Here is a 24,610-nt window from a genome sequence, read left to right as displayed (position 1 = left end):
CCCATAGCAGTGGGGATGGAACAAGGTGATCTTTAAGGTCTGTGATTCTCTGATGTGCATTCACAGGCTGTGGTGGTCCAGCTCCCTCCCCACTGTGGGCACAAGCTTCTGTTTTCTTTAGTGGGAGAGGCGATGCTTTGAGGAGAGGGTTTTTAATGCTTTTCTGAAGTGAAATGGGACAGTGTAGCTTTAGGTCCCAGAGACGACAGGATCGGTGACAATCACCCCAGCAAAGCTGCTGCTGAGAAGAGGACGAGCAGTGTGAGGGATGGGGCTTTCCTGCACCTCATCCCTGGGAGCTGGGAGTCTCTGCAGCCTGGGCAGCGGGCAGCTAAACTCACGGCTCTGAGTTGACCACAGTCGCTAACCCAGTGTACGAGAGTCATCCAGCCTGGGAAGCGCTGCCATGGGGGTGCTGAGCCTTCCCAGACCCATTTCACAGGGAGCGGGAGTAGTTTCACCACTGTGCCCCCCACAGACAGGGGAGGGGGCCATCCAGTGCCAGTGTTTTTATTAAAAGCTGCTTACCTAGTGCCAACAAGAGGGCTTTGAAAGAGCGAGCTCCAGAAGTTAATTGTGGCAGTCAGTTAGCATGAGTGGGTGACAGGCCCGCTCCCTTGTTCCGGCCACAAAAGCCTGGACCTTTCCTTTTTATTTCTGTCCCTTTTTATTGCCTGTGCTAAATGACCTTCCTCTGCTTCTCTCTTCTGTTCCAGTCCTCTCATTTGAAAGCACCTTTTAAAAAAAAAAAGTTAAACTTCCCTTCACTCCATTTTGACCACATGCCTTGGCAAACTTGTGTCTGACTGCTGCAGCAATAGTGTGAATGTGCTGTCGGCCAGGAGACAACCCTGTCCCTTTCCCTGCTCCCCTGAAAGCTGGCATGGGGCTAGGGCAGAGAGAGACAGGCTGCCTCCAGCTCAGCCCTTTGCAGCACTTCTAAGCTGTTTAGCAGGGTTGAAAGGTGTCCACTGTTAATTTGAGTTCAAATGCTGACACTTGGGCTTTGTTCATTCCCAAGTGGAAGGGGGAGGGAGCGTGCCCTCACCCTTACTGCCTGGAGGACAAGAAGGAAATACTAGACAAGGGTACTTGGTTGAGGCACAGCGAGCTCGAGACGTGAGGAACCCTGAGATGAGACCCTGCGGAGCTGGGAGCAGTGAGCAGGGTGAACGATCGGCGTCTCTGAAGTGTCCGGTCCTGAGCAGCTCATCAGCTCCAACACTGAGGGGGCCAAAATCCCCAATGAGTCTGTGGTTGCTTTGGAAAATGTTGGCCTGGCCTCCAGCATCCTCAGGGTGGCACAGGCTGATCCTGATAAACCAGAGTGCTGGCTGCCAGCACCCAGGCTCCTCACTCCTTCTCTAAGCACCACCACAGGCACATACACCATGCGCCCAACTCCTGGCCCCAGGGGAAGCTTCTCCGAGAGATGGCTTTCCCGGCAATATGTGACCCTGATCCACGAAGGACTCTCCCACCCGCCTCCCAAATCCCCCTCCCGCCCCCTTCCCCATGGTTTATAGTGTTGCCCACGAGGCAGACGGTGCTGTAGTGGCGGGGTGTGGGAGAGCATCTCTCCCCCTGTGCCTTCCCAGCACCCTCCTGGCAGCTCGGAGGAAGGGGGCTTGCAGCTCCTCCGCGAGCCCCATGGTCTGGCAGGGGCTTGGCAGGCGTTCCCACAGCCTGGCTTAGGTCTGCTTCTTTTCCCATTCCTGCACAGAAAGGAAAAAAAGCAGGGGATGAGGAGACATCGCTGGAGAAGTGAACACTGAGCCTTTCCAGGGCATCCCTCTCTACTGGACGCTTTGGACCACCCTGGTGTCTTCACAGGCTATGGTCACTGCTGCCCCAGACACTGCAGAGTCGATACTCTTCCCCTGCCCACCCAGCCCTGCACCTCCCAAATCTCCCTGCAAGCTGGACTCATGCCAGCAGTGAGTGCTGCTGAGCTGGGTCAGCCCTGGCTGCAGCGGGAGTCTGGCAGTACCCTTTGCTTTTTGGGGTAGGGAGCATGCCCAGTCTTCAGATTTCATGGTCAAGCAAGGGAGACAGGACAAAGACTGAGAGTTCCCATGGGACCAGGGAGGACAGGGAGAGCGAAGCAGGACCTTGGCCTTCCGCAGCACGTTTCCCTTGTTGGCAGGGCGGATGGAGGGACTTCTCTTCCTCAGTTCGGCTGCAGAGTTAACAGGGATCAAGTGCTCAGGGGGGGTCCCGTTTGGCTTGTTGGTAGTTTCCTTCGAAAAAAGGGTGAGCAAGAAGGAGGAGGATTTAAGAGACTCGGGGGAAAAAAACCCAACAGAAACTGTCACCCCAAGCACTGGGGGAAGCTGGAGCTATGAGAGTGAGGAGGAAGGGCTGCATACCCCATTCTCAGCCTTGCTGGTGACAGCCAGCCCCAGGGCCGGCCCTCCCGCCAGTGACTGCTTCAGCCGCTCCTTCACTTCCGACAGCTTGAGCTCCAGGTCAACACGGCGCTGCTCCTTCTGCCGGCACTGCTCCTCCAGCTCGGCCACCCGCTGCTCCAGCTCCTGCAGCTTTGTCCCTGCTTGTGCAAGCGCCCTCATCTCAGTGCCTTTGCCCGGGGCATGGAGAAGCCACCCCTCCTCCTGGATGGGGACGCTAGATGGGGCTGCCAGCCCGGCAGCCTGCTGCAGCCAGCCGGGCTCACCGCCACAATGCCGCCACCACCGCAGTGTCCCCAGCCCAGCCCAGCCCAGCTCTGCAGCCCTCCCCATGTGCCCACTCGAGTACACTCGTGTGCCCACCCCGCTGTACCCACACTCAGGCTCAGCCTTTGAGCAGCCACAGCCGCAGCGCTCGGACAGCCCCAGCCTACCTGTGCTGCCCTTCATGGCCTCCCGCAGCTCTCGCTTCTCTTTCCGAAGCAGCACCAGCTCGCTGCGGATCGACGATTTCTCCTTCTCCAGCTTCTCCTTTTCCGTCAGAAACCTCCTGGCATCCTCCTCAGCCCGGTTCTTCCCGTACCTGTACTGGTTGGCATCTGCATGCACAAGGACAGCCCGTCACCAAGGTCCAGCTGAGCTGGCGCAGCACAGCCCGTCACCGCAGTGCCAGAGCCCCAGCCTGGCTGCAGCCGCCCCTGGGCACGCTGGCAGAGGTTTGGCACTCACTTGACGCATGTCTCTTCACTGTCACCTGCGGGTCCACCCGCCTTGACTTCTCGCTGCAGGAGGAGGCATGGCGCTTCACCTGCGCTCCCGCCGGCCGCCCCGGCTGCTCCTCGGCCTGCTGCGGGACAGGAGGGAGGGAGAGTGTGCTGAGACACCCCCAGGGCCCCAACGAGGCTCCTCAGGGCATCTTCCATAGCCCCTGATCACGGTGATAGGAGAGGGGGAGCCCCAGAGCCACGCTCACCTGAACCTTCTCATAGGGGACGTCATCATACACCACCCGGGAGGAGTCTGGCCGGTGATCCTGGGAGGAGCTGGCCCACCTGCAGAAGCAAAGGTGGGGGTTTACCTTTCCAGGACATCCTTGCCCTCAGCGAGCCCTTTCATCTCAGAGGGCTTCCTGCTTTGCTCTCACAGCTTCACTCACTGCCCTACCGTTTATAACCCTTAGGTCCTTCACCAGCATTGATGAAACAAACACCTTCCACCCTGCCCAAAGGAAACTGCCCTACTCTGGGAATCAATAACCCTTGGGATGCTGGCTGTCCCCAAGACCACTACAAAACCACATCCCAGCCCGTGCCTTTCTAGGGAACACACAGGGCTGAGGACTGCCAGCCCCAGCCCAACTCTCTGCCCTTGGCACGGCCCCTTCCCAGCCCGTGGCACAGCAGGAGAGCCTTACAGGTAGGAGTGCCTCACAGCCGTCACTATGTTGGCAATCGTCTCCACGTCCACATAGTCATAGTGCAAGGCCTCTGGTGCTGTCTGCGAGCCTGTCTCCACCAAGAGGAGACCCAGCCAGCGGCCCAGGTCTTCAGAGCAGCTTGCCTGCAGGAGAGAGAAAGGGTAGGGATGCCTGCCTAGCTCCTGGCTCTTTGCCATCGCTCCTGCCTTCTGATGAAAAGCCTTGCTGTGGAGAAAGGCCCTCTGACACCTGTGTGTGCAAGACTGAGGAAGGTCCAAGATAAAGTGCAGAGGTACATGCGGGAGGTCCCAGTCCCACCCCCTCTAGCCTCACAGCTTCCCTCACTTGTGCAGCTGCTCACACACCTTCACTCACTCACCCTACCATGCATAACCCCCAAGCCCTTCACCAGAGTTGATGAAACACCTTCCACCTTTCATCCCATCCAAGTGAAACTGCCCTACTCTGGGAACCACTAACCCCTGGGATGCTGGCTGTCCATTACCCCCTGTAACCTGCCTGCAGATACCCCCAGCTCACCCAAATGATGCCCTGGGCTTCCTTAACGTGCAGCGGAGTGCAAAACGAGGCACTGCTTGCACACAAGTGTTAATCCTCACAGGAGATGGACACGTTGCCAGTCCCCTCCTCATGAGCTCACCTCCAGCGCAGCCACCTCCTGCCCGCTGCGAAGGATGCGGAAGGCGAAGGGGTGCTTGGGGCCGAGCCCCGGGACCACCTCGCAGCCGCGGAGGACGATGGCGTTCACGTGGGTGCGCAGGTCCGTGCGGTCCTTGTGGAAGTAGAGCACGTTGCCCTTGAGGCGACACCAGCGCTCCTTCCAGCACTGGTTAACCAGGACGCTGAGGTAGCCTGTGGGGCGGCAGGGCCCAGGGAAGGCTCTCAGTGCCAGACCTCAGGCAGGCTTTACCAAGACACGGCTGCACAGATGTGATGGCACAGCTCCCTGCTCCCTTTTATGCCTCACAGAAACCCCAGGCCCAGGTGAGGAGCCAGCTCACTGCCACACAGTCACCTGTTTCCTGACACACAGATGACCCCGTACCCTTTCCCCGACACCATGGGATTTTGCAGAGCTGGGACTGGGCACTCCTTCATACCCTGTGGCAGTATCAGAGCTCTTGCAGCAGCTCGGTCAGCTTGACCCCACTGGCCCCCATACAGCCAGGCTGGGGGAAGCATGCCAGCTCCCCACTGCTCCCAGCCCTGTGACAGCAGAGCCCCGTCTCAGCCCCTGGCCCGCACGAACCGCAGCAGGGGATGTCCTCCTCGGTGGAGGACGTCTGCGTGTCCTCGGGGGAAGGCTTCTTCTTTGAGAAGCTGATGATCCTGGTGATCTTCTTCCCCGCCGCCCGGCTCATTGAGCCCTTCAGGTCAGCCAAGCCGCTCTTTTTGCCTTTCCCTAGAAGGAGGCCAGGGTAGCTGTGTGCTCCCGGCACACCCCACGGCATCCCTCCGGCAGGGAGAGGATGCTCTGCGGCCGTGGTGCACACAGCCGGCTCCCCGGGCTAGGCACAGCCCACCTGGCTGGGGTAGGGCCCTACCGTGCTCGCTGGGCTCTCTGCGGGCTGCTGGGGAGCCGGTCTCGCCCGTGGCCATGCTGTCTGAGTCAGAGGTGTGCTTCTCCTGCGACAGCCGCTGTGGGGGAATGCAGCAGGCACCATCAGCTGTGTCCCCCTGTGCAGCCCCCACCCACAGCCACTATCTGCCGTTTGTCCCTCCTCTGCAGGGTTGGGACATCCCCTGGTGCCAGGGGAGCCCCATTCCCCTTCCCCAGCAGTGGGGAGCCCCATAAGCCCTGCAGAGCTGCTGCAAGGATGGGAAGGACTCCTCACACAACACCAAGAGCTCAATGCTCCCCCAGCCCCGTGTTCCCCAGGCCTGGCCACATCAGCCCCACAGAGCACCTTGCAGGGTGGTTAGAAGCCATCACCTTATCCAGGTCCATCTTGCACGGCATCACCGGGGAGGTGGGAGCTTCCATCCCGCCCGTTGCCGGACTGCTGGCTTCCTTTATCACCTGCAGACACAGTCCCCAGCAGCTGCTCAAATCAGACTTGAGGGCCAGGGCTGCTTTTCCCTGGCTCAGCACAATCCTGCCTCATTGAATCATGGGGAGAGAGGCCCTGGTCTCTGCAGGTCAGGACAGTGAGCCCTGCTTGGGGCTTGCCTGGGGGATTGGCTTGGCTTGTCTGAGAGATTACACACACTTGGCCCCTTCAAAATTACAACCAGTTTAGCAGATTTTCAGAGCCTGTGGAAATCTCAGAGGTGAGGGACTTGGATGCCAAGGTGCACAGTCATCCTGTCAGCAAAAGACAGCTCCTGAACCCCCATTTCACATGCAGGCACAGTGTAGCCTTCCCCAGCCATGTAAAATAACCCTGTTTTCCCACATTTGGGGTAACAGCTGGGTTTGTGGTGTGCACAGAGGCTCCTTTCCCACCCACAGCCCTTGCCTCCCAGCCCCTGAACAAAGGCAGGAAAGGGCCATGGGGAAGAGGAGGGGGAGAGCAAACATCCCCACCCCGCAGGGGCTATCAGCGCCGGACGCCCAGACCCTGGGAAGCAGCTGGCCAGTCCCCCCCAAGCTGATAAGAGACAGAAGTAAAGCCCTTTTCTCTTCTGAGGGGGGGAAGACCTTTCCCAGGGCAGCCCCCTGCCCTCCTCAGCCAGAGAGGATGCTAAGGAGAGCCTGTGCACCCCCAGTGAAGCAGTGGCGGCTGTGGTACCTTCAGCCACTCCTCGGCCTGCTCCTTGCTCTGCACAGCCAGCACCAGCGCCTCGGCCCCCGGCAGCGAGAAGCGCAGCTCGTGCTTCTTGCGCCGCCCATCCTTGGGCACGTAGATGACATTGCAGGTGACCAGGGGCACCTCCACATGCGGCTGACGGTCCTTGGAGCTCTTGTAGCACTAGGGGACACACACAGGGAACTGCTCAGGGCTCAGCCAAAACCTGCCTGTCCCGCTGCTGTGCCATCAGAGCTGGGGTCCTGCTCAGGATCCCTTGCAGATGGCACAGATGGAGGGCTGCAGGGTGCCCTCTCACTCCACAGAGTCCCCAAAAGAGAGGAGCTCTTTATTCACTTGCAGGGGAAGCGAGGGCAGCCTCTGAATGTGCTGCAGGGCAGCAGCAGCCGTGGGTCAGGGTCTGGGCTTGGACAGTGCTACATTTTTCAGCTCAGACCCACCACCCCCATAACCCAGCGAGGAGTTTCTGTCGCCACCAGCTCCGGGCTCACCAGCAGTTTGCTGTCCCGTATGATGGTGAGCTGCTTGGCCCACTGTCCAAAGCGCTTCTTGCGCAACAGGAAAGCACAAATCCTGCAATCCTTCACCAGGTTCATGGAGGCTTCCTCCGAGGGCCACTGGTGTGTCAGCTGCTGGCCCTTCCCCTCCTCCTCTTCCTCGTCGTAGGACTCATAAGAGCTGCTCATCGCATCCGAGTCATTGTCTGGAAGGAAGCAGGCAAGTCACCCCGAGTGGCACCCCGAGCCCTGCCTGCTGGGCATGCTCACACGCTGCCAGGGCTCGCTGCACCCAGCAGGCTCTGGCACAGAGCCTGGGCTGCCTGCCAGGATGGACAGACTCCATGTCATCCTCTGCAAACAGCAGTGTTTTGGTCCCGGAGTCTCCATTTCCCTTCCAAACCAGGCAGGATGCTCACGGGCTGAAAGCCAGGCCCAGGTGCATCTATCCAAGCCCCTTGGGCTGGCTTATTTCTTTGCAAGGCTCAGACTTTGAAAGCCTGGATCAATTCTACCTGCAACAGAGGATCAAGCGCTGGCCCTCCACCCCACACCTCCCAGGCAGGGAATGGAGGAGCAGGGCTGTGGCAGAGACAGCTCACGCAGGGCATGTGCACAGGCATTGACACTCCCTCCCCGAGCTGGTGACAGACATGGCACCCGTTACAACCCTTCCACAGCATGAAGGTTCTGGCTTGCATGACAAGTAGCTCTCCATGCTCCTTGCTCCTTGCCCAGCAGCCTCTGGCACGTGAGAAGTCCTCCAGCCTCAGCCCCTCCATTCCCCAGCCCACTACCCAAGCCCCAGTCTCAGGAGTGGACTTTGCCAAAGCTTTCCCCTGCCCAGCGAGGGCACCCGGATACCTACAGGAGTTCTTTTGCTCCCCATTCATCCTGGTGACGGGATAGTTCCTGTCTGCGTCCTCGTAGTAACCATCCTCGATGGAGTTGGGGGGGCTGGAGCTGTCTGTGGAGGATGCAGAGGGCAGCTGAGGCTGTTACACCTTGGTTTCCAGTTCAGGGGCTCCCACCACCCTCCTGCTGCCCCAGGACTCACTGCGGGACGTGATGTACTCGGGGGCCTTGCCAGGGCCCAGGGGCAGAGCCTCCTCGTAGTAATCCTCAGGTGGGGGAGTGGTGGGCAGCGGAGGAGCAGGGTCCGCAGAAACCTACGGCAGAAACACCACTGGTGTTTGCCAGGCGGCGGCTATGAGTGCCAGCAGCTGCTGTGCTGGCAGGGGACAGGAAGGGGTCCCAGCCCTGGCACTGCCACCCCCCCGTGCGGTGCAGAGCAGAGCTCGGGGCTGGGCACTCAGGGACTCACGGTTTTTGCAGGCTGGCTCCTGGCCAGATCCAAACCAACGCTGTCACTGGCGTCCCCCTCGTCCTCCTGCATGTCCCGCAGATCCCGCAGGTCACAGTCTGCCCCGGAAGGGAAGCACAGAGGGTGAAGGGAGCAGGAAACCCCAGAGCTCAGCTCCCCAGCCATGTCCTCTGGGGACCCCTGAGGCAAGCACCCATCGCCCTTCACTGGGAAGGTGCTGGGAGACGAGCATCGCTGCTAAACACAGCTGGTGCATGGACCCCCCGTGACCATCCCTCAAACAGGGGAGAGGGAGAAAGTGCCTAGTGTGATGGTGCCCACCCTGGACACAAAGATTTCACCTTCTTGCCCTCGGGGCACTCTAAGAGCCCCTGATGACAGCGGGGACCCCAGGGCCAGCACTGCACCCACCCAGCGTGACCCCCTGGGCATCCCTTTGGGTTGGCCCCACGTACCAAACTCCTCAAAGAGAGACTCCACGAAGCTGGTGCCATTGCTCAGGGACGCCGTGTTGACGTACATGTAGTCCACGTCCTTCCCTGGGGGCAAGGGGGATGCTCTCAGCCTGGGGGGTGGGCAGGGTGCCTGGGGCCAGCACCTCCCTGCAAACACCAATGCGAGGCCCCAGGACAGCCCACCCTACTGTGCCACGGGGCATCTCCCCAGAGCAGGCACCTGGGGAGGAGCCCCCAGGAATGCCGCCCCCCCCACTCCCCTAATTCCTGGGCGGGCAGGAAGGTGGGAAGGCTGTGAAGCCCCAGGTGCAGAGCTCTCCCCACCTTCCCGCGGAAACCCCTGTGCTCAGCACAAACTGCTGGCAGGAAGAGCTCTGGAAGCAGCATTTCCGCAGGGAGCAGCACCCCCCTCCCCCACAGCCCTGGCAGGGCCATGGCCAGACCCTGCCCTTGGGGTGGGAGAAGCTGGGAAGTGACAGTGAGGAGCAAAGCACCACGAGGGGGCTGAGCAGGTGCCAGGCACTGGGCACAGAGGCAGCTCATCCCAGTCCTGCAGGTAGTTTTCCCTACTCCACTCTATTTTTGGCCTGGAGCAGATGCTGGGAGCACCCACTACCCCTAGAGACAGCCACCAGGCACCCACTGCCCCTGGGGACAGTTGCTAGGACACCCAGTACCCCTGGGGACAGTCACTAGGACACCCACTGCCCCTGGGGACAGCCACCAGGCACCCACTGTCCCTGGGGACAGTTGCTAGGACAACCACTGACCCTGGGAACAGTCACTGGGCACCCATTGCCCCTGAGGATGGACACCAGGACACTCACTGCCCCTGGGGACAGTCGTTGGGCACCCACTGCCCCTGAGGATGGACACCAGGACACTCACTGCTCTGGGGACAGTGACTGGGCACTGCAGGAGCAGGACACAGACCTGGAGGTGGCTGCAGCTTCTGTAGGATGCTGGAGACAGCCAGCTTCTTCTCCTGCGTGGTGGCACTCAGGTACTCGTGGTCCAACAGCTTGAGTAAGACGCTGAGCTCTGGCAGGAGCTGGTCCAGCACTGCAGGCAGCAGGAGAAAGTCCATCAGCCTGGGTGGTGCTGGGGTTTAGACAAGGCAGAAGGGGCTGGATCGTGTGGAAAGCCCCAGGATGGGGGTCGTTCCCAGCACAGCTCCTGTGGTGTTTGCCAAGTGCAGACGTGCTCCTCCCATGCACAAGCTCTCCCACCTGCACGCAGCTGCCAGGATGCAGCCTGCTGAGCCTCTGAATGGAAACACCAGCTCTGCACAGCTCCTGGACAGCTATCAAAGGGCTCAGCACACAGATTTTTCCATGCAGATAAAACTCCACCTCTGTCTGCCTGACTGTATCATTGCTGCTGGTCCCCCTTGCTGTGATGGGGGCTGGCTGGTGGCAGCGAGAAGGAAAGGAAAGGAAAAGGAAAAGAAGGGACTAGATGACCTCTAAAGGTCCCTTCCAACCCCTACCATTCTATGATGAAAGGAAAGGAAAGGAAAGGAAAGGAAAGGAAAGGAAAGGAAAGGAAAGGAAAGGAAAGGAAAGGAAAGGAAAGGAAAGGAAAGGAAAGGAAAGGAAAGGAAAGGAAAGGAAAGGAAAGGAAAGGAAAGGAAAGGAAAGGAAAGGAAAGGAAAGGAAAGGAAAGGAAAGGGAAAGACACATACAACTGTGGGTCTTCTCTTTGGTGTGGTGATTCATGGGCTGTTTTTTACCAAGTGAAAGCACTGCAGCTGTGGTGTTACCCGTGCAGCAAGGCTCCACAAAACACTGTTTGCATTTCAGAGCAGGGCAAGCAGTATGTACAGTGCTGGCACCAGCTGACTGATAGCTTTGGGAAAACACAATAGCCAAGGATGGCAAGGGTGGAGAAGACTTGAGCAAGGTGAGCTCTGGACCCTAAATCTCTCATGAGCTCCCCTACTTCCAGTTCTGCAGGTGCATCTCATCCTGGGTCTCTTCCACTTATCCTCAGAGCTGGATAAGAGAACAGAGCTGGAGCCAAAGCCAAGCTCCTGTGTCACATGGGACCATGGGCCTGCCCAGCTCCACTGGTATCCAGGGCAGCTCCCACAATGCCCAGCACGGGCAGGAGATGCCTGCACAGGGGAGGTCAAGCTCAGGGACACCAGCAAACTGCAGCTCTGGAGGCTACTGAGGGTGGGAAAAGAAAAAGCTGCTGTTTCTTCTAGCACAAACATGAGCAGGATCCCTTCTCTTGGCAGCAACCAAAAACCCTCACAGCACAGCTGGGGCAGCCTGCAGCTGGCTTTGGGTCTCCAGGGACAGGAGGAGAGGGCAGAGGTGACAGCAGAGGCAGCTTGGACGTGCTGACTGATGGGGATGGTTTGCAAAGAGAAGAGAGCACACGTCCCTGCAGCATGGAGCAGTGAGGACACCCTGCCCAGGCTGTACCCATCCCCATCGCTTCACCCCCAGGCTCTGCTGAGGCAAAGGTCTTGGAGGTGCAGAGCTGGGCAGCAGCGAGGGCTGGCACAGAGCAATATCCCACAGGGTGCTGTGCTGCTGCAGCTGATGGGATCCTCCTTACTCATGTTCTTTAACAAGCCTCTGCTGGTCCCTATCCACTCTGCCCAACACTCATCAAACACTGGGCTGCTACAGGTTTGACCCAAGATTTTGGGCACCCACTTTCCACCCCTGTAAGCCACAGCCCAGAGCACAGAGCCTCCCAGGAAGGGTGGGAAGCAGGCTGGCACTGCTGCCCACAGCAGAGACAGCACAGTAAAAATAGCCGATGTTTCAAAGGTTTTTGGCTGATGGGGACCCCAACATGAGTGGATTGATGCAGATCAGCACCTGGCCAAGACCAGCCCCCAGCCCCAGATCGCCACCTCCCCAGGACACGAGGCAGGATGTAGCTCTTCCTGCCGCCCTGGCCGATGGGCTTCTATCTCCACAGACCTTCTGCTTCCTCCTCCCTCCCCAGTGCCAAGCTAAACAGCAGCCTCAGCCCTTTCAGCAAGAGCAGCCTTGCCAGTGCCCATCTCCTGTGGGCAGGCCAAACGAGGACAGGTAGCCCCCAGGCAAGGGGAGAAGCCTCAGCACAGCTACAGCCTGCAGGGAAGGCGAGCACAACCAAAGGGGAGTGGGGGTCCTGCTCCTTGAGCTGGAAAAAACACCCCACAGCAGAAAGGCAGCTATGGGAACCAGCTCCTGCTGATGTTCTGCTTGCTGTCCCCCTCCAGCACGCATCTCTCGGGGTGGCGACTTGCTCCAGCTACAGAAGAGCCCTGTGTGATGAGCAAGGGTAAGCACTCAAGTGCCTTGGCCCTCTGCAGAGGCAGGAAGGGAGGGAAGAGGGGCAGATCCTCCCTGGGATGTTTGCAGAGGAGCAGGCTCCTGCTCAGATATGTGGTGGTGGCCTCCAGGCCAGGTGAGACATAGTCCCCTGAAGGGTTTGGTGGAGCAGGGGACTAGCAAGGAAGCAGATGGGACAAAAAGCAAGACGCTGTCTTGTTTATCCAGCACCTGCAAGCACACAGAGAGACGCCTATAAGCCCGCCCCAGCTCAGGAGGCTCTCAGCTGGCCATGAGCTCTCATGGAGGAGACAGGGACCATGCACTTTCCCTGTACCAACTCCCCATGGCACACAGGAGCCAAGCCCATGGTGTTCACCAAGCACTCTCCTCCCCTGTCGTGTGTGAGACATCTCCCATGACAGCCACCAGCTCCCACCTCATGGCTTTGGCCGAGCTGAGAGCAAAAGAGCAGGCAGGTTCCTATTAATAGTAGTAGAGCAGACAGTGAGGGGGGTGAGGAGAGCTCACTGTGCAGCAGCAGTGAGTGCCTGATACAGGAGGATGGGGGCCTGGCCCACCATGGCCTGGGCTGGCAGCTGAGCTCATCAGCAACGCCTTGAGCGCCGGCGCTGAGCTGGGCACAGAGCACGGCACAGGGCGAGCACTGAAGGCGCCTTTGTTTCTCCCCAGCTGAGCTGTCCCCTCCATCTCCCTTGTTAAACAGCCTCCAAAATACAAGGGGTGGGGAGGGGGAGGCAGTCAAAGAGGCCTGTGATCCATGGAGGCTGCCAGCCCAGCTGATCCCAACCTCTGCCCGCGGCAGCGGAGAAAGGGAAGGAATTAATTTCCTACACTCGTTAGGCTCCCAGCCTAAATACAGTTAATGGGGTGGCTGCAGGAAGCATGGGGAGATTGCTCCAGGGTTGCTGTGTGGAGGGCAGCAGGGACAATGTGACTGACCTATGAAGGTGGCACAACACCAGAGCAGCCACATGCACTAAGCAGCCAAAAAGAGATCCCTCATTCCCCACCCACCAACCCCCCTACGCTGATGGGACACCTCCGGCCCCAGCCTTAGGTGATGACAACCCACTGCCTCTGCTGAGGCTTCTCTTGTAACCAAAATCCTGAGATGGGCACTGCTTCTCTTGTAACCAAAATCCAGCCTTTGCTGGTGCGATCGGACTTTGGACACAGACACCCCAAGACAGCAAGTGATGCCAGAAACTCCCTCCTCCCCACGACTGCAGCCTGTCCCACTGCCAGTGGGATGGGGAGATGTCAGGGAGGTTTCTGAGAGGGATGAGGAGATGTCAGCGAGGTCTCTGAGAAGCATGGGGAGATGTCAGTGAGGTCTCTGAGCCTGGGAAGCCAGGAGCTGTAGCAGCAGATGGCTTTAGCGTTAGCTAACTTGGGCTGGATGGGCTGTGGGAAGCCAGGGCAGCTTCGCTGGGATGGGGTGAGCTGCTGCCGTTGAAGGGCAACAGGGCAATATTTCCACTGCTGCCAAAGCCTGCCCTAGAAGCAGCACCAAGTGTGATGCTGGCAGAGGAGCTGTGTCCCCTCCAGCACCCAGCCCCCCTCTCCACCCAGGCCAGCTCTATTTTTAGACCCTGAAAGCTCTGCCCTCCTCAGGGAGCTGCTTACATACTGCAGAGACAAGGGTCTGGGTGCAGACTGCAGCTGCAGAACCCATCTCCCACCCTTGCTCTGTCACAGGAGCAAAAATCAGGTCTTGCTCCAGCAACCTGCAGAGAGGAGGAAAAGGAGGAGAAGGAGGAAGAGGCTCTGGCCAAGCCAAAGCAGGAGTTTCCTGGTGCACAGACCCAGCTTCTGCAGAGGGAGAGATAAGACATCGCATCAGGAGTTGTCACCCCAAGCAAACCCCATCTGCAGCCTGGGGTGGGAGGAAGGTGCCGTTTCAGAGCATCCCCATACCCAGAGGCCGTGGCACTGGAGGTGCTGGGGACCCCAGAGCTGCGGCGCTCCCCGCCTCCGCCTGCCCCGGCCGCGCTTCCTCCCGCGCCAGGTGAAGCCCGGGGGCGAGGGGGGAAATCGGATGCTGGGAGTAACAGCCATTGTTTGTAGCTAAAATAAAAACCAAGCAAAAAGAAATCCTTCCTGTTGGGGTGGGCAGGGCCCTGGGACGCTCTGCCTGCCTGTGCTGGGCTGCTTGGAGCTGCCACCCACAGTAAACAAACCTCTATAGCTCCTGGGATGCTGTAAATAGATGGGGTGTGGGCCAGGAAAACGGGGCACAGCCAGGGGTTACCCCAGCACCCAGGGACAGCGGTGGGGACATCCCAGCCCCAGAGGAGCCCTCCGGGGACGTTGCCTGTGGGACAAACAGCCCCAGCGCTGCCGGAGGAGCTGCTTGCAGTGCACAAATCCCTCTGCCCTTTCCACAGGCTGGTTATGAGCCGCCTGCAGACACACCCGAGTGCCAGGATGTGCCTCCACACCTCACTGCCAATCCCTTGCCCCCTCCTGCCCCAGCACGGGCTGTTGGTGCCGAGAGCCCCTTCCAGCCCCAGCGTGCTGCTTCCTGCCCAGCCAGGCCAGCTTTCCCCCGCTGCTGCTCTGTGAGGAGCCACGGCCTCCCGAGCTCTTTGCTGAGCTCCCGGGGCAGTTCCTGTTCCCATTTCCATTCCTGAGGAGGTTTCTTTCCGATGGGGAGGCGGCAGACTCACAGCCAGCGAGGAAGTGCCTTGTCAGGGGTGGTGTGGCGCTCCCAGAATTGTTCCTTTGTGCGGGAGACAGGGCAGGCCACTGCCTGCACCCTGCCTGCAGCCACTGCTCCTCTGGTGCGGGCAGAAAGGCCCCTGCCAAGCAGGCAAATGGGCAGCCCTCAGCCCCCCAGGGAGGTGGCAGGGTGAGCTAGGCATCCGTGCCAGCCAGGCTCAGCTCCCCAGCTGGCTGCAGGGCAAACTGGGATGACTGGGGACAGGCTGGTGGGGCCAGGAACACCGGCCTGAAAAGTACTTCCTTCTCCTCCTCCCAGCAACTTGGTGTGTTCCAGCCCAGAGGGTTTTATAGAAGAGCCAACCATTAACGATCACACTTGAGCTCTGACAACATCCCTTAACAGTGGAAGATTTGCTAAGGGGCCACTCCATGCACATGAATCATCTCCTGCCTGGAAACAAGGGCCCCTTGAGTGGGGCGGATGGGGGGAGAGCCTCTGACTTGGCATCCAACAATGTTAGTGGGAGCCTGAGCGCTTGGGGTTGACTGCTGCATGGCCAGGAGTCCCCCATCCCCCTGTCTCTCCAATCCCAAGCCAGTGCCTTTTCCCACCCCTGGCTGTGAGTGACCCCATCCCTGCTCCCTCAGCACCTCCCAGCTTGGGTGCTGCAGCACTGGGTGAAGCACAAGGTGAGCTCAAGCCTTTGGACTTGTCTCCCAAACTCCCAGCACCCCACGCCCTGCCAAGCCAGGCTGCAGCAGGCAGGGCTGGGATGCACATCTCCTGGGGATCTCAGCATCATGACCTTACAAGCTGATAACCTTGGAAAATCAGTCCTGGGAGATGAACATGAAGCCTCCTTGCTGAAGGGAGCAGAAGGGCCCCTGCCAGCTCTCCGTCCTGGCAGTCTCCTCCTGGCTTCTCTCCTTGCATGAAAGAGCCACAGGGTCCCACTCTGGCCCTGGGAGAGGAGGAGATGAGCAAGCGGAGAGGTTAAACAGCAAGGAGGCTGCCCTTGCTGTGCCCGCTGAGCCTCCTTTTCCTGTGGCCCCATCGCTCCAGGCACACGCCCCAACGCTGACAGCAGCTCAGGGAGGGAGGATTCCTTTCCCAGCACAGCCATTCTCAGTACTGCTTGTGTGAAGGGTCCTCATCTGGCCTGAGGCCTTTGCCAGCAGCAGCTCACCTCCCCAGTATAAATAGCTCTGCAGAAAGCCTTATCATACAGCCTTGCTCCCAACCGCTCGCCTGCCCCAGCAGAGATTGGCTGAGCAGCCAGTCCGACCCAGGAAAGAGTGGCACAACCACACTCTCAACCATGCTCTCCCCAAGCCCTCCTGCTTCACCCTGGCCCTTCCTGCTGAAGCAGTTTCTTGAAGTCTTTGCCACCCCCTGAAAAGTGGAGAAGAGCTGAGGGAGCTGCTCTGCACACCTGTGGCTGGGGCTGTACCTGGGGGTGATGAGTGCCCAGGCACGAGGGAATGGCCACAGGAGCAAAGCCACAAATATCCCTGTGCACTCTTTTCTGGAGGAGGTACAGTTTCACACTCTCCCCACGGTGTTACACATGAAAACGGGAGTCCTGAACAGAGAGAAGTGTAATTACAGGCCGACAGACCTTGCAAAGGGCAAAGATTATCACTCACATTCATGCACGCCCCTGCCAGCTCAGCCCCTGCAGAAAGCACTGCTCGCTGCTGTGGGGCCAGCCAGGCCTCTTCTCCACACAACTGCATGAAAGTAGAAACTGCAGAACAAAGGAATGATGGTGGTCCCCATCCCACCCAGCCAGTGCCAGCAGCACACCCCTCACAGTGTGGCCCAAAACGAGGGGAGCTGCCCTGCAGCTGGACCAAGATCCTCCAGCCAACATAGGGCAGCCCTTGATGGGTTGCAGTGTATGTCCTTCCTTGCAGCAGCTTCCACCAAAGCACAGCAGCTTCACAAGTGGTGCAGGTAATAATTAACAGGCTGATTAAATCACCCACAAGCAGCTCCTGTGACCCAGCCAGGTAAAGACCCTCCAGTGCCTTGTGCTGCAGCAGGACTCCTTCCCCAGGGGCTGCCGTGCAGCATCCCCACTGCTGATGCCTTCACAGCTCTTTCTCCATGTCCTTGAGAGTATTGTGGTGGTTTGCTTTAGCTCCCCAAAAGCAAACTTTATCCCTCTAAGCCGAGGAGTAAGCTGAGGAGGAGGGGGGAGGTTTCTGGATCACCCTCTCTTCCTGCTGAGCACAGCAAGAAGTCGAGCAAATAAACCCATCCAGGTGAGGTCTGAGATCTGAGTGACCTGCTCATGCCCCCCGGCAGGGCTCAGGCTGCCTCCTCCCTCTGCCCCACACCTCTCAACCCCGGGGCCCTCCCAACCCTAGGCACAAGTTGCTTTTAATCACAGTTCAGCCCGATCAATGCAGTTAGCTCTGCAAATACCAGATTCAGTACTTGCAGGCTCCACTCCAAAGCTCGGTGCCAGCCTCAGCGGCTGTGTAGTAGGATGCTCTGCTGGGCCAGCCTGGGAGCAGGGCTGAGAGGATGCTGGCTGGAGAATGTGTTTAAATAATGAATGAAAAGGAGAGGTTTGAGATGCCCTTTAAAGGAATAGTCAGGCAGGGGCGAGACCTGCTGAGTAATGTATAAAAAACAAGCTTCAGGCAGAGGGGAGATGTTAGGATTAGTCAGAACGCAGAATAAACTGTGTTTTCTCCAACCAAAATGTTGGTGTCGGCCTTTTCCAAACAAACTCAGCAGAGCAGAGAGCAGCAGGTTGGCCTGGGCTCCCCTCCAGCACCAGGAGAGGCCCCGGGACCAGTGCCACAGCCCCTGTGACTTCCCTGGGTCACACCTTCCTGCCTGCTGCTATCGCAGACATGGGGAGACCTGAAGCTCTCACCTCTCTGTCTCTGAAGCCCGCTGTCTCCACCAAACCTCAGCCTCCAGGGCGGCAGGAATTACAGCTAATTGTAGGCACTGTGATGGGAAAGCTGCTGACTCAGCAGCCTGGAGCTGATGATGACTGTGCTGTGGACGTGCCCTCCCCACTGCCCTGTGTTACTGTACAGGGCCAGCTAGGTCCTCTAGCCCCCAGATCTCCAAAGCACACACCCCAGCCTGGTTGACAGGGCTGGAAAGCTCCCTGCATCCTCAAAGGCTGCTCTCTGTGTCCTGTACATCCCCTTTCCCCAACAACATGATCCAAAACACTTTGGGTGCAATGGAGACAGGCAGGAGCGAGGCGTGGGGAGGCTGCTGGGGCTGACACATCTTTCTGGGAGGAAGAGTCAGAGGAGGTGGCTGTGTCCAGGCCCTTGGAAGCAGAGGAGGGTACAGGACCCTCACCCAGCAGGCTATGGGCAGGGAAGGTGTGGGATTTACAGGAAGGAGCTGGCTTTCCCTAATGCTTTCAGCCACACTGCACAATGCAGATCCCTCTTCTCAGAGGTGGTGGGAGGAAAAACCACAGACCCTCTGTGGGGGAAATATCTCCATGGAATCAGAGGGAGGCAGATGAATGTTCAGCATCAATCCTCCTGTGTTAGCATCCCTGCCCCGACCCCAGCACTGCCCAGGAGCTGGGGAGCTGTGCCAGGCACCAGCCCCCCCTGCCTGGCACCCCAGTAGCAAAGCGATGTGTGTGTGCTGAGGCAGGCAGGGCACTGCAGAGGGGCTCTGTGCTCGGGGGGCTGGGGCCCTGCTGCCCCAGAGGACCCTCAGAGGGCAGGATAAGCGTATTTTCTCAGCTGAGAACAGCCCTTCCGTTTCCTTCCCTTGCCCAGCTCAGCCGGGAAGAGCATCAGGTGCAGAGCAAGGCCATAGCATTTCCTACCAGCTTAACCCCTGCAGGGCAGGGATGGAGGGGTAGGAAAGCCAGTTCGTCCCAGCAAAGCCGAAATGCCTGAGCACAGGGGAAGATGTGACTGCTCTGGTCACTGCCTCTGCCAGGATTGCTTCACTCTATCTGCATTTCACCCCAGCACACAAAAGCCAGCTATCAAACCTGTTGCTACATAACTTCTATTCCTGGCTCTGTGCTTCACAACCTCGGTTTCCCTAAGCGTAAGATGACACTGGGACCACATAAACTGTGAGGCTGAACCCACTGGACAAGGAGCCAAAAGAGGTTCCTCCATCACCAAGTTCCTCCATCACCAAGTTTCTCCATCACCAACTCGGGTGGCTTGAATGTTCAAAAAAAACCCCAGAAGAAAGCCAAAGCCATTCTTCAAGCTGCCCCTTACACAACTCCTGCTAATTGCCAGCAATCAGAGCATACCAGCGTCTCCCAGAGCTCTCTCCTATCACTTTCAGGATCACATGCACACGAAACCCACTTCAAAAGGAGATAAAAAACAAGAGCACATTTTGATCATGGAAACCCCTCACAGCAAAGATCTGTTTTCCTTCCAGACTGTTACGAAATGCCAGCGTTTTCCCCTGCCTGCCTTTGATGCCATGGGGGGCACATGGGGAGCACAAAGGGAAGGGGCTTTGGCAGCTATGTCTTGGGGGGAGCCTGGGGCCTGGAGGGCCAAAGAGGTTATTTTCATTCTTCCCCACTGCATAGGCTGCAGGTTGTCAGCACAGTGTCTGCAGAGGGACCTGAGCCCCCTCAAATGCTGATGCCTTTAGGGCAGGCTGTTGGTGGCTTCGCAGGTGCCCTCCTCATGGGTGCCAGGACCTGCTGCATCCATCAGTGGGTGCCCTGGCAGGGCTGCCAGCCCCTTGTTTGGACAGGGCTGGCAGAGACAACTCAGAGAGCAACTTGGGAGGCTTCCAACCCAACTGCCCTGCTGCTGCTTTGAAAGAGTGGCATTTCATAGCTGTTTTGCAGGACTGATAGTTGTGCCATTAATTTTAAGGTTCCTTATATGCAGGAGATGTGTGTTCCTCAGGAGAGAGCTTTAGATGTGCCAGACTAGATAGCAGCCAGTGTAGGGAAGGGTTAAGGGGTTAGGGACATAAGTCTGGGATGCCAGAAACCACTTAAAGCCTCCACTCTGCTAAATCCTTATCTTCTGTAACCAGCAAGTTATTTGGCTACTGAACAACAGGCAAATCTTGAGTTAAGACCAGTTTTCACTCCTCTGAAAAGCCTTCCCACCGTTGGTTTGGGATATGACAACTTCTTCTAAACCTTAACCAAGGTTTTACTGGGCTGGGCTAAGACCCACCCGCCGGGGAGAGGCTTGTTGAGGCACACAGGGTGAGAGCTAGGCCAAGGCGAAGGGTGCGTCAGCCCCACAGCTCAGCGCATCCGCACCCCAAACCAGCATGGGGGCAGGGAAAGAGGTGGGTGTGCAGCCAGCCCAGGCAGATAGGTCAGTCTCCAGGGCCTCTGGCTGGAGGACACTATCCCCCAGCACTCCATCTCCTCCCCAGCACAGCTGCCGCTGCCACCAGCACTCGAGACAGCCATAGCAGGGCAGGCCCGTGCCCCTCCGCCGCTGCCAGCCTGGCTTCAAACAGCACTTACACCCAGACCCACTCCCCCTGGTTAAGGGCACGCAGGAGGCCATCAGAAGATGTGAAGGGGTAAATAACTCCAGTGCCTCCCTGCTCTGCTCAGCACCAGCATCCCCAGGGCCAGCCTCACCTGGCTTTACCCGGCCGTGTGGGCCCGGGGTGGGCTGAGCCCCCTTCCCCACAGGCTCCCAGGCTACAAACAGCTGAGTGTGCAGCGGAAGGAATGGCTGCAATGCGGGGGAGAGCTCGGCACTTGCCTGGCGTGCTAACAGCTGGCTCGGGCTGTGTTTCTCACCCACTCCTCACCCCCTTCCTGCGGGCTGGGACCGGGGTGGGGGTGTGTGGGGGGATTCCTGCTGCCAGGAATGATCCGGGCTCTGTCCCACCAGCCCCACAGCCTCCCCATTCCTGTGGGCAAGCTGGAGCCAAGTTTATCCCTGACACATCTCCCCTGGCTTTGCTGGATTTAGAACCAGATAAGTTTGGTGCAGGACCTAAATTCTGGTGGCACAAAAGGTCAGGGGAGAGTCACTAATGAGGAGAGGCCATGTGTGAGCACAGCTCTGTTAGAGCAAAGGCTCGTGGCACACATCATCTCTCAGATCCTGCACACAGGCACTTCTCCATCAGGAAAGCCTGAAACAACCCCCAAACAGCTTACAGCACCGATGCCCTTGCTTAGCAGCCAGTGTAGCCTGGCCTGCTGGGGAAGGCTCAGCTGATGCAGGGAAAGCCATGAAGAAGCTGGCAGATCGTAAAGCCAAAGCAAGTCAAGATACAGACAGGGCACGAGCACAGCTCCAGGTAAAGAAAGAGGCTGCCAGAGAGCAGAAGAGGCTGAGAAGGGCACCCAGAGCTCCTACCAACCACCCTCCAGCCCTCCTTTCCTTCCCTTCATGAGCCACAGCCCCCACAGAGATCCAGCAACTCTGGGTGATGAGCAGGAAGGTCTGGAGAGGGTTTACATTCACAAAGAGTCATTCAGGTGCCAGCAGCAATTCATTACAAGCACTGGAAGCAAAGTAGGCAGGCACTGCTGCTGCTACCCTAACAGGAACCCGTGAAGGGGATAAAACAGCAGAGTGGCTCTTGGCTGGCAGGGCCAGCCTGCAGAGTGGTCACATCATGCCAGGGCCTGGCTCCATGATGCTCCAGCATGGTTTCTGCAGCATGCTGGGCACCCCCTGCCCTTCTCTGTGGTGAGATGCCAGGTTTGATTTTTGGGGTGGGCTGGGATGCAAACTGGGGTAGCCTCCCACCAGCTCACACAGCAAGAGAACAGGGAAGTTAAGACCCTCTGTTCTCCCTTCTCCTCATCAGAGAGATCCTCTGGGACCTTGAAGGATAGCTCTGGCATCATGTGTCATTTGACAACACTTCCCTTCCTGCAGCAGCACCCTCCTTCAGAGCTGGCAAAGCCAGCCTGGCTGGCAGGCACGGTAAGCTGCAGCCGTGCAGGAAGGCTGTCCCTGACCCTGTCCCCATCCCCTCCAGGGCTGCTGACCACTGACACTGCTCTGAGCACTGACACCACATGCTGCAACCCCAGAGTCAAAACTCCTCATGACTGCGTTTCCAGTGCGGAAACGCCACCCCATCCTTTTACATCGGGAAGGGGAACTCTTGACCCTCAGGTCCTTCTGGTGCTGACCCCGAGCTGCAGACGCAGCACTGCCCCGGGGCTTCAGCAGAGTCCCATCCCCAGAGCCGCACTGATGCATTTTTGGCTGGTGGTTCTGTAGAACCTCCGAGGACCAGTTAAGGGCCAGGAGCCCCTGTGCTACACCATGTCACCACCTGCTGCTCCTCCGCAGCCCCAGGCCCATGTCCAGCAGCAGCAACCCCCCTGAAAGCCTCCCTCTGCTTCCTCCAGGGACCTGCCAGCCCCTGCAGAAAGCCAGGACCTTCTCTGGAAAGTTGGCCCAAAGCCCCGGCAGGTTTATTCATATCCCAGATCAAAGCCTAACAGCTACGTGAGCCCGATGCCGCAAGCTGCAGGCAGGAATCACACACATGTGGGAGCCTCCCAGGAGGGTGGGGATCAGGCCCTGCATGGCTTTACGAGACCACCGGCACCTTCCCCAGCTAGGCAAACGCTCTGCATCCCATCAGCTCCATCCACAAACACCAGCCACCTCCCTTTCCACGGCCACAACTTCCCCTAACAAGTGCTCAGCACCCCACAGACCTTGCTTACAAGCCCGCTGGCTTCTCACCAGGTTCCCAGTTTGTGTCGCAACCGTCCCTCCCCCAGGGACAAGGTCTCACATGGCCCCGGGGATGTTCACCCGACCCCCAGACCCTCGGGCCCGGAGGGGCATCCCCTCTCCCCGCCGCGCCGGACGCGGTCCCGCCGGCCCTTACCGCTGAGGCGGTCCATGGTCGCGGAGCCGCGGCAGCACCGGCCGCCCCGCCAGGCGCGCACGGCCGAGTGTTACCGGTCGCAGCCGCCCGGCGGGGCCGGGGCCGGGTTTCGGAGCGGCCAATGGCTTCGTCCGCCCCTCCCTCGGTGCACGGCAGCGCCCAGCCCCGGCACGGCCCGGCACGGCACCGACACGGCTCCGCGGGAGATGTTCTCTGCGGCAGCACGGGGAGGGGGGAGTTTGTCAGTCTCCAACCCCCTGGCACGGATGAGGGTGTCCCTGAGTTACACCCTCCCCCAACCCCTACACCGAGCCCCGAGACCCCCCTGTGAAGGGCGAGGGTCCGGAGCGGGGCACCCACCTGCCCCTGGGGGCTGTTGGTTTGGGCAACTTCAGTTCGGGCAAAGACCCAGAAGGAATTTGCTACCCAGCAAGGAGCCCAGCTACCCCTTACCCCCCACTCCCCGCTTCACCTCTGCTGTCCCTCCTTCCCCCCCAGTTCCTTCCCATCTGCTCCCTCATGCGCCCAGCCTCTGCCATGGACCTCTGCACTGTCCCTCCCCAACCTCGGGCTTGGGAGAGCATGTGCCAATGCCTTCTGGCACCCCCAGGACAAGTTCTGCCAGCCCCAGGACTGCCGCCGAGCCCTCCTCAGGGGACAGCAGGCTGTGACAGAAATAGCACCGGGTTTCACACATACTCAGTCCTCACTTGGAAAAGCGATAATTGAAACAGGAGATGTGCATTAGCAACTGGCCTGGAGGGCTTCCCCAGTCAGTCAGGGCACTCAGCCTGGGGCAGCAAGAAGCACTGCTCCCCCTGGCTCTCCTCAGGCAGCTCCTGCCCCATTTTTCTCTGGTAACACAGAGTCACCCTCAGGGCTGTGGTCAGGCACTTGCAAAGGGCTCTGGCTGCTTTGTGGCTGGGACCTGCAAAGCAGCCCAATGTGAGCAATGGCTTCCAGGGCAGCACTAAAGCCCCTGGGTGCAGATCATAGAATCACAGAATCATTTTGGTTGGAAAAGACCTTTAAGATCATTAACTTCAACCCCTGCCCTCACACTGCCAAGCCCAGCACTAACCCATGTCCCTCAGCACCTCAGCTACATGGCTTTTAAATCTCTCCAGGGATGGGGACTCCACCTGGGCAGCCTAGAACAGTGTCTAACAACCCTCTTGGTGAAAAAGTTTTTACTCTCTACCTAAGCCTTCCCTGGAGCAACTTGAAGCTATTTCCTCCTGCCCCATCACCTGTTATTGGAGAAAAGAGACTGACCCACCTCTCACTACAACACCCTTTTGGGTAGTTGTAGAGAGAGATCATATCTCCCCTCAGCCTCCTCTTCTCCAGACCAAACACCCCCAGGTTCCTCAGCTGTTCCTGATCAGACTTGTGCTCCAGACCCCAGATGGGTGCCCTCTGCTCTCACAGGGTGCCCAGAACAGCGCAGGCCACGGAGGCTGCCTTGGCTCTGAGAGACAGCATGGAGCCCTGCCTCAGTTTCCTCACCTTTGCCATGCAGGTAGTTGTAGGGAATGGTTACTGAAAATGAAAAGACTCCTGCTGTTATGATTATTAATAATAATATCCTCCAGGCTTTATCACCAACTGCTGCTGGAGACTGAAGTTTCTTATAGCCACAAACAGTTGAGCTTGATTTAGGGAGCCACAGTTTATATGCATAAAATCATTATAAATAAAACTGGCTCATTTACTGCTGCACTAAAGCAGACAGGAGCAATTACCAGTGCAATATTGCCATCTCCACCTCAGTCCCCAGCCCCTTCCATGCCAGCATAAAGCTCCCAGAGCTGGGGCTGCTGCTGATGGTCAAAGAGGACCAGAACAGGCAGAAGCAGACCTGGCACGCGGCACAGGGAAGGTGAGACCCTCGCTGTCTCCTCAGTGCAAACCTGCTGACCCAGCTCTTGCAGAGGTGCCCTGTGG

At 58.6% G+C, this 24,610-nt stretch overlaps 1 protein-coding gene across 4 annotated transcripts; it reads right to left on the bottom strand.

Annotated features, from left to right (window-relative positions):
- Positions 1 to 452: 452 nt before the first annotated feature.
- Positions 453 to 22,746, bottom strand: AFAP1L1 (actin filament associated protein 1 like 1). Of its 4 annotated transcripts, none has more exons than XM_062002123.1 (19): positions 22,664 to 22,746; positions 9,806 to 9,934; positions 8,873 to 8,956; positions 8,418 to 8,515; positions 8,151 to 8,262; positions 7,962 to 8,060; positions 7,088 to 7,299; positions 6,579 to 6,758; positions 5,780 to 5,866; positions 5,391 to 5,484; positions 5,096 to 5,248; positions 4,487 to 4,698; positions 3,823 to 3,968; positions 3,382 to 3,460; positions 3,138 to 3,255; positions 2,843 to 3,007; positions 2,370 to 2,551; positions 2,112 to 2,240; positions 453 to 1,715 (listed from the first exon to the last, which is right to left on the bottom strand). In XM_062002123.1, the coding sequence occupies exons 1-19, from the start codon at positions 22,677 to 22,679 to the stop codon at positions 1,692 to 1,694; spliced, it is 2,319 nt and encodes a 772-aa protein (XP_061858107.1). In that variant the 5' UTR covers positions 22,680 to 22,746; the 3' UTR covers positions 453 to 1,691. The 4 variants fall into 4 exon arrangements, with proteins under 4 accessions (XP_061858107.1, XP_061858108.1, XP_061858109.1 ...); XM_062002124.1 differs by having other exon boundaries at positions 2,370 to 2,548; XM_062002125.1 differs by having other exon boundaries at positions 3,138 to 3,252.
- Between the last annotated feature and the right edge of the window lie 1,864 nt (positions 22,747 to 24,610).

The sequence above is a fragment of the Colius striatus genome, chromosome 9 (assembly GCF_028858725.1).
Source record: "Colius striatus isolate bColStr4 chromosome 9, bColStr4.1.hap1, whole genome shotgun sequence".
In the NCBI taxonomy this organism is placed as follows: domain Eukaryota; kingdom Metazoa; phylum Chordata; class Aves; order Coliiformes; family Coliidae; genus Colius; species Colius striatus.
This window is presented reverse-complemented; position numbering and strand designations above follow the sequence as displayed.

Bases quoted from the DNA above. Each gene is read 5' to 3' on its own strand.
- AFAP1L1 (XM_062002123.1), bottom strand. The intron at 8,516-8,872 runs GTACGTGGGGCC...CTTCCGGGGCAG, and splicing joins GTCTCTCTTTGAGGAGTTTG to ACTGTGACCTGCGGGATCTG. The intron at 8,263-8,417 runs GTGAGTCCCTGA...TTTCTGCCGTAG, and splicing joins GGAGCCAGCCTGCAAAAACC to GTTTCTGCGGACCCTGCTCC.